We start from the raw sequence: 13182 nt of genomic DNA on the forward strand, positions 1-13182 counted from the left end.
ACTGGAATAAAACATTAATTTGGATTAAATCCCAAGTGACCTGAAATAGATCAACTGTAGGGCGGATCTATATTCTGTCCAAGGCAACCAGGCTCTTACTAAGCTTGAATTGGAAGCAAGGCACATCAAGCACTTTTCACACAGGTAATACAACATTGCACATACTACTACTTGCATTCCTACAGCACTTCATATGTTTGAAGAACCACATACAATTTAATCTACAAAACACTTTTAGGAAGTAGCCATTACTCACATTTCACACATGGGAAAAAAACGGAGGCAGAGAGTTTAAATGATTTGCCCAAGGCCACAAAGCAAGTCAGTGGCTGGGCCAAGATTAGAACTTAGTTCCTGAGTTCTACCCTCATCCTTATTCCATTATTAGAGCACACTGTCTCCCAATAGCATAGATCATTAGCATTGCATTGTGAAAATATAAAAATCAGACCAGAATAAAAGCATCTGTACTGCCCATAATACTTTAGTATTTGCACAGTACACTTCATAATATGCAAATCTCTGAAGATCTAGCAATTCAATTCATTCAAGTTCCCCACTTTACTAGCCACATCCAATATTGTTAAAAATGAATACATTTTAAAAATCCTACCTTTCATTATTTATGCCGGGGTGGCCAAACTTACTGACCCTCTGAGCCGCATACGACAACCTTCAGAAGTTTGAGAGCTGGGGCACGCCTGCCAGGGCTTGTGGCTTCAGCCCCGCGGGAGGCGCTTGCTGAGGCTCGGAGTTTCAGTCCTGCAGGGTGGAGGGTCTCAAGGCTTCAGCCCCACAGGATGTGCCAGCCAGGGTTCGAGGCTTCAGCCCTGCTCCTGCTGAAGCCCCGAGCCCCGACAGGTGCCTCCCACGGGGCAGAAGCCCCGAGCTCCCTCCACCAGTCTGGTAGGCGGAAAATGGGGAGGTGTGGGGGGCAGCGTTCCCTCTAATTTTTCCTACGCAGATGCGGAATGAATTTTGTTATGTGAAACAGTATGGAGGTGGCGTGTGTCACACCACTCCATATTGGTGCACATACAAAATTCATGTGGTGGGGGTGGGGCCGAGGGGTTTGGAGTGCGGGAAGGGGCTCAGGGCTGGGGCAGAGGGTTCAGGTGTGGGCTCTGGGGTGGGGCTGGGAATGAGAGGCTGAGGGTGCAGGCTGCCCCAGGGCTAAGATGGGGAGAGAGAGGACTCCCCACAGTAGCACCTGGGCTGGGGGTGGGGGGGGAGAGAGGAAAGAGGCACTTCTCCCCACCGTGGCAGCTCTGGGACTGAGGCCACCGGATAGGTGCCTTTTCCCCGTCAGGTCTGGGGGAGGGGTGCCTCTGCCCCGTCTGTGGCAGGTTCGGGCCTGGGCTGGGGCGCCTCTCTCCACTGCAGCAGGTCCAGGGCTGGGGGAGAGGCATCTCTCCCCGCCGCAGCCCTGAGCGCCTGCGTGGTACTTAATAGGCTGCTGTGTGGGCACACAGCTTAGAGGGAACTTGTGGGGGGGCTCCGGGAGCTGTACTTTAACTGTAAAAGAGCCACATGCAGCTCATGAGCCGCTGTTTGGCGACCCCTGACTTATGCCATTAACTCACTCAATTTGGACAACGAGAATAGACTAGTCAGTTTTCCTTCCTGCTGACAGTCATCTTACAGTTACATTTTTGGGTCCTCAGGCAATAACACAGCACATCCTTGTCTACACAGAAACTTGCAACACCATATGGACACTCATATTCTGGTATAAAAAAAGTGGCTTTTTTTGGTTTAGCTTAAGTCGATCGGGACCAGGTTTAAGTTAAACTTAAATAAGCCGCTCTTCTATCAAAATAAGTGTCCATACAGGGTTTTTCACTGGTTTAACAAATACTGGTTTAAATTCACAACTTAGGTTATACCCATGTCGACAAGACCTAATTCTCAAACTGTGGTCCACAGAGAACTTACAAAGGCTGCTCTGCAGAGCTGAAACAGTGGTGAGAGACTTCTAAACCCATAGGCTAGGATATCTGCTGCTCGCTATAGCCCAATCGCCTAGGGTCTCCAGAGTCTTTTCAACCAAGTGAACTGAAAAATTCATGCCACTCTTCATCCAGTAGTGCTTCAAATTCTTCATTTCAGGTGATTTGGGGTGTAAAGTGTCAACTGTGACAAAGTTTGTAACCAAGAATAACAGCTACAAGGGGGAAGACTTGCAATTGGAAGGTCAAGTGCCCATGATAAAGTCTGTTTTTGAGAAAGTGGACAACATAATAAGAGAGTTTGAAAAATTGCAAGACAATACTTAGAACTAAATGAAAAAACAAAACAAAACAGTATTTTCCCTAAATTTTATGCCCATTTACACTGATTAGATTTTGTATACACTTTCTTTTTTTAAAACTTCAGAAACTGAAGTAAATGAGTACAAGACAGGATGCCAGAGCCTACTGTTACTCCTACACTGATTCACTGTTGACCCTGAAGTACTAACAGAACTGCCCCCATTTTCAGAAATGCTGATAAAATTCCAAGTTTCAAAAAAATAGAGTTAAATTACTACTGGGTTATCAGTAACAAAGCTGGATTAAAATAAAAGATTTAAACCATTTTAAATTGCGCCTCAAAGTGATGCTAAGTAGGTGCTTGGGAAATAACTCCACACCAAACCTCATCTCTAAGGCTTGTCTACACTACAAAGACAATCCAGTCTGAAGATCTGGTTACATGATCCTGAAAATGTGTACATGGTGAATGAGGGTAATCTATGGCATAACTAGGTCTTCTAATTCAGTGGTATTTTGCAGTACACTCAAGGAATTCAAGGGTTACAATAAGGTGTGTGATATTAAAAGAGGATGTCTGTAATGGAGCACCAGAGCTTGAAAGCCCTGCATCAAAGGTAGTCCTATAACTCCTGAGATTTATTGTGACAGTTAGGCTAAATTCAGTCTGTGAAATAAACCTAACAGCACATGGTCTCATCCACAGAGAAGTTATTCAGTGCCCTGAATCAACAGAAAAGGATTTTTTCTGCCTGAGTGCCATGTTCTTATGATCAGGCTGTTTTATCAGATTCCTATTGACTGAGACCTATCTGGGTTTCTTTTCCATCTTGGCACCAGCAAGGCAGAGCACAGCAGTGATTTTTAAAGGAATTCTGAACTCAAACAGGAGGAAACAGCACCAGGGTCTGTCTCTCAGACTCTCACAGAGTCTGCTGCCGGCCAATACATTTTTCCTTGAAGCCATACAACTTCAAAACAGGATTCAACCACATTTACAGATGGTAACTCCTGGAGACAAAGTACCCCTGACTAAGCAAAGAGTGGACTCATTTCCTCCTAGAAGCAAGAAGGAGGTCTCACACTGCAGAGCTGCTGAGGTTGGCAGATTTGATTTTGTTTAAATAAAGCTCATTCCCTCTCTAGGTGGTGCACTTCTCGGAGAGAAAATAAATAGGCTGGAAAAAAACCAGAGGCCGGCAGTGGAGAACCTGCAGAGAAGCAAGCTAAAATGTAAACAGAGAGAGATGGGGTCAGGAGGGCAGGGTGGGGACTGTTTGTTTTGAGCAGTGCCGGTGTGTTTGTTCTTGCAGGTACAGTACCACAAACCAACACAAAGTGTGGGAAGGATGGAGGGGGAGGAGCAGGGGCCACTTTCCAAAAAGGAAACAAACCCGACCTAGGATCTACAAGCTACAACCATTTTCCATCGACCAATCAGGAAAGGGCAAGCCAAACGCACACCAAATTTGGAAAGTTAATACTGGAAAGGGAGGAGAGAGGGAGGGGGGCTGAGCTAATGAAAACCTCCTCCCAACACACGGAGGGAACAAACAGGGGAGGGCTCAAGCTCTGAGCTCTCTCCAGGCCTCAAAAACATATTCTTCGAAAGGGGACAAAGGCAGTTGCTGCAGCTAATAACCCAACACAGGGAGACAGAGGCCTGGGAGAAGGCCGCACTGACATTCGCATTCTGGAGATCCAGTTTATCTGCTCAGCGAAGAACATTCACTCTCTCAAGGAGAAAAAAAAAACGCAGATCTCATTCACTTCCTGAAACACGAAAGACAGGATATGAGGGTGGAGAGAAGGAGGGGGTGAGGAGCAGAACAGGGATGTTTACAAACATGTCAGCTCCTCCCCATCAAGAGGAACACAAAACGAAAGGCATTTGGGCAAGCAAAACCTCAGAAGTCTTTTGAGGTTTTTGAAGACTCTGCTGTATTTGCTTCTGCTAAGGCAAACGGATGCAAACATCAATCATCTTTGGTGAATTATCTCTGCTGGGGCAGAGCAAAATTCAGCACTATTTCCACTCTCCCTATGCCAAACAAACAAACAAACCACCTAGTGGAGTCATGTATCAGTTGCAGACATATACCAGAGTCAAACGTGCACCCTCTGTGAGGAACGTAAGCCACACTGTGCTGCCTGACACAAAATGACAATGGAAACGGACCACAAAACTACCCACCTCCAACTCCCTGCTGCAACGAGCTTCATTTAAAAGAGGCTGAATATAAACGAAAAATGCAGCCTGAACAGAGGACTCAACCCACACCCACCACCAGCCCCCTCCTTCTTGAGTATTTATACTACACAGCAGTGCAATACTACACAGCAGTGCAACTTAGCAAAGAGGAAAACGCTTACCCAAACAAGCAATGTGCTTCCAATCCCAGGCAAAGCCAAACACTGCCTTCATGACGTCCAAGTCATTCAAGTTTTAATATACTAACTGCATTAGCACTAACAAGTAGGAGATCCATTGTGCATTACCACATTTTACAAATGGGTGAATAAGAAAAAACAAACCAAGGCAATTACATCAAACATACTTTGGTTGTTTTGACAACTAGAATATCTCCTATTGTAACAGTAAATGTATTGTATTATACTCTGTGCAAGTAAAGAAGGTTAGCATTAGGAGATCTCACTTTGGCTCTTCACTATCAACTCTTGGCTGAGAAGCAAGAAAATAATTATTTGATTTTCTGATTAGCAAAGCTTCTGAACCTTTATTAATTATCTACATAATAGAAAATACACATTTATTTACTCTCAAATCTCTGAAGTCTATCAGTGGACCAAGTGTCTGACCAATATCGTTCCCTATCCTTACTGACGGCTACCTTTACCCTAGCTTCAGGGAACACGTTGGCTCCAATTTAAAAAAAAAATAAAAAATAAATTAACAAAATATAACTTATGGAAATGAAAATAAAATTTATAACAAATAATGCAACATAGCAGGCAAACACATTTATGCACATCTAGGGAACACTTAATGGAACAGATCATCCCTAGACCATCAAAGAGATTTCACTCTATGCCCTTTTCTCATTCTTTAATTTTAGTTCTACGCATTTATTATACGAATGATTTGAGATCTTAAATCTCTATCCCTCACTCCCAGGACTTTTCAATTCATCTTTAAATAGCTTCCATGATCTGGAATATCACACAGTCAAGTTATTTTTAATGGGGGCATTTCACGTATTAAGTGTACTGGGTAACCAATGTTAGGTTGGTGCTTGGAGAATGTGGATGGAATCTCCAGCGACAACAAGGAGGGAAGACCAGAACCTTCTCTGCACTCTGTATCGCAGGTACCTTACCTGATAGTGCCAGTGGGGGAGGGCAGGGGGCTGACCAAGCTCCGGAGATCCGGCTCCGGAATGTGTATCTTCAGAGGTGATATCTGAGGATAAAGCGGCCGAAGGGGAGGTGATGAAGCTTCCTCCTTCACTTCGTCTTTATGGTATAAAGATGTGAATTGGATCTTTATGACTGTGCTAGGGAATCGGAAAGTACACCTGAAAAAGGGAAAGAGAAAGAAAGGATCAGTGTACTGCACATAAACCAACTGGATGGAACTTGCAAGTCCATGCAGAGAGGTACTCATTAATCTGTGTAGCACTAATGAATACATACGGTAAGAGTTTAGACCTCTCTACAGCACTTTTCCTTCCAGAATCCTAAACCACACTTTAACATTCATGAAGCCTACAGCGCCCCTGTGAGGATAAGAATTATTATGCCCATTTTATATATACATTAACTGAGTTTTGAAAAGTTAAGTGACTTTGCCTTAGGCCAAGCAGTGAATCAATAAGAACATAAGAACGGCCATACTGGGTCAGACCAAAGGTCCACCTAGCCCAGTATCCTGTCTTCCGACAGTGGCCAATGCCAGGTGCCCCAGCAAGGATGAACAGAGCAGGTAATCATCAAGTGATCCATCTCCTGTCACCCATTCCCCGCTTCTGGCAAACAGAGGCTAGGGACACCATCCCTACCCATCCCTGGCTAACAGCCATTGATAGACCTATCCTCCATGATGTTATCTAGTTCTTCTTTGAACCCTGTTATGGTCTTGGCCTTCACAACATCCTCTGGCAAAGAGTTCCACGGGTTGAATGTGCATTGTGTGAAGAAATGTTTCCCTTTTTTTTTTTAAACCTGCTGCCTACTAATTTCATTTGGTGGCCCCTAGTTCTTGTGTTACAGGAAGTAGTAAATAACACTTCCTTATTTACTTGTTGGGTGTAGTTTCTTACAATAACAATTTTCATCAGGTTAACGTTTTACATCCCTATTGGTAACCGGTAAGCATGAGTCTTACTGGTTAACCTGCCTTAACCGTTAACCCCCGGCCTCGGCCAGCCCTGCGCTGCCCAGCCCCATGCCGCCCGGCCCCGCCTGGATTGGCCCCAGCCATGCCGGCAGGATTGGCCCAGCCACTTAATCAGTTAACTGTTTAAACAAATTTTTTTTAATCGTTTAAACTGTTAACTTTTTTAATGGTATTTACATCCCTAGTTACCAAAAATACCTAATCACGATCAATACGAAGTAGAATAGCCATAAGGACCAAAGACTGAGCAATATGCACTTAAAGCCTTTACAGTGTAACCTGGACAACTGTTATATGCAACGTGAAAATTAGTCAGTAACATCTCTCTGTTCATACCACAGCACATTAGGCAAAATTTACGCAATAAACTGCACGAGGCTGTGTTAATGGGTTATCACTGATCAAACTGGTTTCTGATCAACAACAGAAGAGCTTATTTAGTAACAGACACTAAGCCATACAGTCCAAAGGGAAGTGACTAACGCAGCCAGAACAGCACCCAGTAAGTCACCGAGACCTTGGTAGTGGTCTTTCATTTTATCTAGTACAAATTTGTCACAAACCTCAGTACAGCCCTAGAGAAGCATTGGGAAATTCAGTGGGAAGTAAACTTTCTGGCATTTTCCATGTTTAAAATGGAACTTTTTAATTTAGTGTTTTCAAGATATATCAGGCTGTAAAAGTTAGCGTGCTGCACATTCCACCTTACCGCACTTCTAATTAGGCAATAATGTATAATCAATACGAGCAGTCCACGGATCACTGCATGACTATTTTTGGTCAGCGTCAGGGAGGCAGGAGAGAAACACAGGGTAGAGGGCTTCAGAGTGGGAAAAGTCAGCAGAATATAATTATGCGGAGGTCTTGTCTACAGTGAGAAAAAGAGGGAATCTCCCATCATTTCTCTAGCACCAGTTTGCTGCAGCTTCACATGTGCTAGCAATGCCAGAACACTAGAGTAGATTGGGCACCAGCATTGTAACTTTGGTGTTATTAAACCCTGCAGAATTAGAGGATATGGTGGTAAGAACACCCGTGAGTGATTTACACTAGTGTTTCTAGTGCTGATGGCAGGAGAACAATTTCTACTAGACCCAAAATGGAAGATTTATCTCAGTTTTTCACTGAAGACACAGCTCACTTCTCCCCAGGGTGTTTTTAAGGAATCAGCAATGAGTAGTGCAGAGCTAGCTTTCAGGGACATGAAGCTCCTGCTCCTCCCCATTTCATCTCCCACGTGAGTTTGCTCAGTATTCAGGAGCTTGGAAGCACAATGGCTCTGCTGAATATGGCAGGAGCTTGTGTTGTATCGAATTCACTTCAGAGGCCTTGCCACCTGCACTCAGCAATGCATTAAATAGAAAATCAGCACCTGCAATACAACCCAGCCATGTTTATTTAACCTTTCAAGGCAGGCTCCCCTGCAGTTTTGCTGAGAGAGAGCAATTTGACACAACAGACTATTAGTCCCAGACAACCTTGCAGGGATGCAACAGACAAAGCCCAGCATGACCAACCCACAACAGGCTTTTGAGAGAACACTCAGGGTTAAGCTTTTGCACGCACCATGGGTTTCCTCACAGAAAGAAAAATATCAAGCTGCAATGAGCATCACAGACTAAGGTTTTAATCTAGTAAATGCAATGTTTAGACATTTTTAAAACTCCTTAATGAGGACAGACTGCCCTTTATTTCAGTGTTATGGAATTCTCTATTATAATACCAGATGCCCAGTCTGTCCCCTCATTTGTGTCAAGACTGAAGAAATATATGGTTACCAAAGCTTTTAGTGGTTCCAAGCTGTTGCTGATCTTAATAGGTTTAACTGCACAAGGCCCGATGGCATCATTGTGCAGGACAGGTATATATGAACAGCAGCGGTATATGTGACCTTCTACTTCAGCCTCATCTCAACAGGCATCTGTGTGCCAGCACGACTTAATCCATTCCAGTCTCACCTCATTTCTGCAGGAATGGTCCTTAGAATAAGGAACTTCACTCACCCCACACAGCTTCTCCACTATTCAACACTGCTACTCTATCAGTAGTGTGTGTATTTTAGTCACTCTTAGCTCCTTGAGTGGGACCCCATGCCCGTCTTGTTTCCTTTTTACCATACTCCTTTGGTTTGCCTTATATTTTTTAGGCTTTCTAGAGAACTCTGCTTCGATTGCTGTTGTATTTTAATGCTGCAGCTCCCCGTCACAAATAAATATGAGTTACAGAGAATGAACTATCCCACTATAAAGGTATGTTTAGATGAAGACCATTTAACATTGCTTTGGCTCTCTAGCCCTACATGCAGCAATCTGATTCAGTCACATATCTTAGCCACACCCTCAAATTGGAAGGGAGGGATAGAAACAGGAGCGCTGGGCCTATAGCATGAGCTAAAGATCAATCCATTTGCTGCTGTGTGATGATTTCATGTTAAGAACTGCCGGCTTCCCTCTCCACTGGAGCAGGACCCTGAGAACTACAACCAGTTTCAGCATAGTCTCCCTAGCTAGCACAGAGATGGCTATTTTGTCAGAAAACTGTGTGACAAACATCAGATAAGGTAGGTTAGCTTAATGCACTTTGCTTATCAAGGCTTTGTCTACACTGACTTTTCTTATACCTTTCCACAGCGGTACCTCCACCAGTAGTAGAAATGGCAGGAACTTGCTAGCCAAGATATGGTCATTAAATTGTGTCAAGCCCTATCATCTAAATCCGATTAAAAAGCTGGTAGCTAGTTTATGCTACAGAATTACAGCTGCATCTTGCTACACATCTAAACATGGTTACAATTTTTTTCTAATGTAGCCAGGGCCTAAGGAATCAATGCCACCAGGAAGCATGCACCCCAGATTCCCATCAACCTCCACTGAGTTTGAGGTGAGTATCCTATAGTAGGATCAGGTCCTGAAGTAGAACATTGTGCCTAGAATTACTGTTAAGGTTTGGTTCTGTTTGAGGCTGCTAACATTGGCTAGTCTACCTGTATTACTGATTATTCACACTGTTTGAGCTAGTGCTTCACAACAGTATGCAAACATTCACTAATTATTATGGACATGTGCTGGTGAGAAACCAGCTGGAGAGCAACCCTATCAGAAACATATGGGGTCTCCTTAAGTTTTCGCCAGCAAAAGCTCTGCGTTTCCAATTATGCTGCGACTGAATGCAGCTTTTTTCCCCCCAACGTTCTCTTAGTTACTTTTCTTCCCCGCCCCGACACCAAAAAAGTCCACCCTAAATCTACATTGAAGTTTAGGATACGAGGTGCATTTATTTGAGAAGAAGGCAGAGAATGAGAGGGGGGCGTATACACCAATGTGGGATTTGCAGATGCCTGGGTTTATGCTTTTGCAAAGGAAGAGATAACAGGGCAGAACACTCAGCACTAAATCAGGACTACATGTTTATTTCTAAAAAAAAAAAAAAAAATCTGTTAAAAGCTTCAAATAAGTTACAGTATTTGATTCATACTGCACATCTCTTCAAGGACTCCTACCAGCCAATATTCTCTAATGTTTCCATCAAAAGAGAGACCACTTTGTGAAAGCACAGATTAGACACAACGTAACGGTGGCCTCCTTCAGATGCCTTTGGAATTCCCAGTTGATATGATTGCAGACCACATTAGTGCTCTACAAAGTACTAAGTTTTACTCGACACTTGCTACTGGCAGTAGTTATGTCCAGTAATAACTGGCCATTTACACCTCTACCCCGATATAACGTGACCCGATATAACACGAATTCGGATATAACACGGTAAAGCAGTGCTCCGGGGGCGGGGGGGGGACGGGGCTGCGCACTCCGGTGGATCAAAGCAAGTTTGATATAATGCGGTTTCACCTATACAGGTCTGTCTCATCTTACGCGGGAGTTCCGTTCCGCGGTTAGCGCGTAAAGCGAAAACCGCGTATAGCCAAAACTCCATTGAGTTCAATGGTGGGCGAAATCGTCCGCACTACAGGTATAGTATTAAAACTGTTGTTTTTCTCTTTTTTTTGTTTTTTGTTTTTGCCGACCGCGTAAAGTTGAAATTGCGCATGTTAAATGCGCATAAGATGCGACAGACCTGTAATGCGGTAAGATTTTTTGGCTCCCGAGGACAGCGTTATATCGGGGTAGAGGTGTAACTATCTGCCAGTTAGTGGCAGACTGTTACAACACACATCATAATTTACACCTTTATTTCCTGTAGGAGAGGGGTTCGTACACCTTGCAATGACCGACAGTTGGTTTTTGTGGGTTTTTAGTTTTGTTTTTTTAAACAGCTAGGTCTCTCCATCTAACTGCACCTCCAGAAAACTCATAAAAGCAAGCTGAAGAAAACTGACTGTTCACTGCCTGCTTAAATTCCAGAGAGTGGTTGCTATGCCCCTGCTGCACAAGGCAACAGATAGGCTACAATGGTTGCATCATGGAGATGGCTCCTGCCCCTGATTGCAGAGGTGTGGGTGCTGCTGGTCTCACCCATAGAAAGGACAAGACTTTTCAAAAACTTCCTAGCCATCCTCCTCACCCTGGACAACACAGCATACATCAAGGCAACATTCATGTGGTGAACCAACGATAGTGACCACAAGCATTTCATCTATGTAAGATCTGTAAATAAAATGCTAGGAAACACTAGACTTTACATAAAACATCCCCCTTCCCCCCCCAAAAATAAGCAGAGTGTAGGGGAAATTGTTTGAAAGTAAAGAAACCACAATGAAAGGTCTTTACCACTACATGATCTTATACTGAACGGAGAGACATTAGACAAAACACTTACACAGGCTAGAAAGAGAATACTACAGCCTTGGTTTCTTTCTTAAAGCACACTATGTGGCATTCAAGCCCCAACAGCTCCTGCTAAGCTCTGATGCATAATGGAAAAGGGAAGATACATTAGAGATTAAAAGGGCCAGGAAATAACATTTGAAAGTAAAGATTAATAGAACCATTAATAATTCAAGTTAAACCATCACAGAAAAGCAAGATGACAAAATGAAGAAGACATACTGACTGTGAAGGACTCTAGATAAAAAAACAGAACAGTGTTACAGTTTGTCAGACAGTAGGCACTGTAGGAAAAATACAAAACGGGGAAAAAATAAACAAAACTGTAGGTAGGTCTAGTATACAATACTCATCACCAGCAAGTCAGTGCCACCTGTGCTTATCCTCCTTACCTTGTCATAGCATGTGATCCCACTGTACTCAGAAGGTTCAGAAGCAAAAGAGTTTGCACACTAGCAGCATCTGCATTTCAGAGTGGTGCAATGATGGGGTTGAGGTCGAATTGTATTTTATGCAATGCTTCATTATAAATATACTTTGGGGAATGGGATCACAAAAAAAGTAATAATGTCATTTCTAGGGTTCACTTAAAATAGCAGGAAAGGGAGTGAAGATCATGCCTGCTTTTTTAAATGGGGAGAATTTTAGTGCTTGCAAATAGTGCTGTGCTTATAGCCCTGAAGACCAAAATCTTCCCTTTATTCAAGTAACATGAGCAAGCAGCAGCCATTCAATCTTCCTCTAACCACCCCACCAATGAGATTTAGCCATGAGTTGAAGGACCACCTCTTAGGATGAAGGGGTAAACAGTCTTTAGAACTGATCAATTCCTCAGTTTATATTGGCACTGCCAGTGTGCCAATCACAGCAACAACTGGGATGGGAACAGAGCCACTGTCATAACTAGTTGCAAGCGTTTCATTACAAGCCCTCTTAGAGTCAGTCATTCAAAAAACAACCTTAACTCTGCCTCCATAACTGTGCCTACCCTCAGTCCAAGGACCACAATCGTTTTACCCCATCAATCTACATAATCAGATTCCAAGAATGTGTCTGTATGTTAATCTAGAGCCTAAAACATCTGTTGAGTCAGTGTGAAGTGATAGAAGCAACTCTTTATTCAAGAGCTCTTTGTTCAGAATATCACCAGGCTGAATCATCACTGGGTTTTGTTGTCTCTTACCATCCAGTTTTTAAATTCTGGGACTTCGACTTTACAAGTTGCACCCATAGAACAACATGAGCTTTCAGCTACTAGTTAGAACATAAACTCCCGGCATAAGGACGCTGTTTTATTTCTATATCCAAGGGCTCGTCTTTACTACTGGGAGATCCACACTGCTGCAGTCGATGCAGCAGGGGTTGATTTAGCGGGTCTAGTGAAGACCCACTAAATCGACAGCAGAGTGCTCTCCAGTTGACCCCAGTACTCCACCTACCTGAGAAGAGTAAGGTAAGTCGACTGGAGAGCATCTCCCGTCGACGCAGCACAGTGAAGACACCAGAGTAAGTCGACCTTAACTAAGTAGCTGGAGTAGCATAACGTAGGTCAACTTACCCCGGTAGTGAAGACAAGCCCCTAAGGTACCCCTTACATTTATGGCACTATAACAAAATAAAGATCTTGTCTTCACTAGACTTTTTATTTGTCAAGTTACTTATTCCAAGTTACCTCGAGATACCTGACACTTTTACAGGTTGGTGTGGACAGTCCCCGCACATTTACTCCAAGCTACCAACGATTTTCCTTTATTCATCCCTAGTATAAAAACCAACCTTTATAGCCTGGAAC

General features: G+C 43.4%; 1 protein-coding gene across 2 annotated transcripts in view; it reads right to left on the minus strand.

The window, feature by feature from the left end:
• Positions 1-13182, minus strand: part of FOXK1 (forkhead box K1) — a 65651-nt gene that overhangs the window by 20523 nt on the left and 31946 nt on the right. For both annotated transcript variants that reach the window (XM_024205232.3, XM_024205233.3), the window contains exon 2: positions 5591-5788. In XM_024205232.3, the coding sequence (XP_024061000.2) occupies positions 5591-5788 (198 nt within the window). The remainder of the gene's footprint in view (positions 1-5590; positions 5789-13182) is intronic.

Source organism: Terrapene carolina, unplaced genomic scaffold, assembly GCF_002925995.2.
Source record: "Terrapene carolina triunguis isolate 2854851 unplaced genomic scaffold, T_m_triunguis-2.0 Scaffold93, whole genome shotgun sequence".
Lineage (NCBI taxonomy): Eukaryota > Metazoa > Chordata > Testudines > Emydidae > Terrapene > Terrapene triunguis.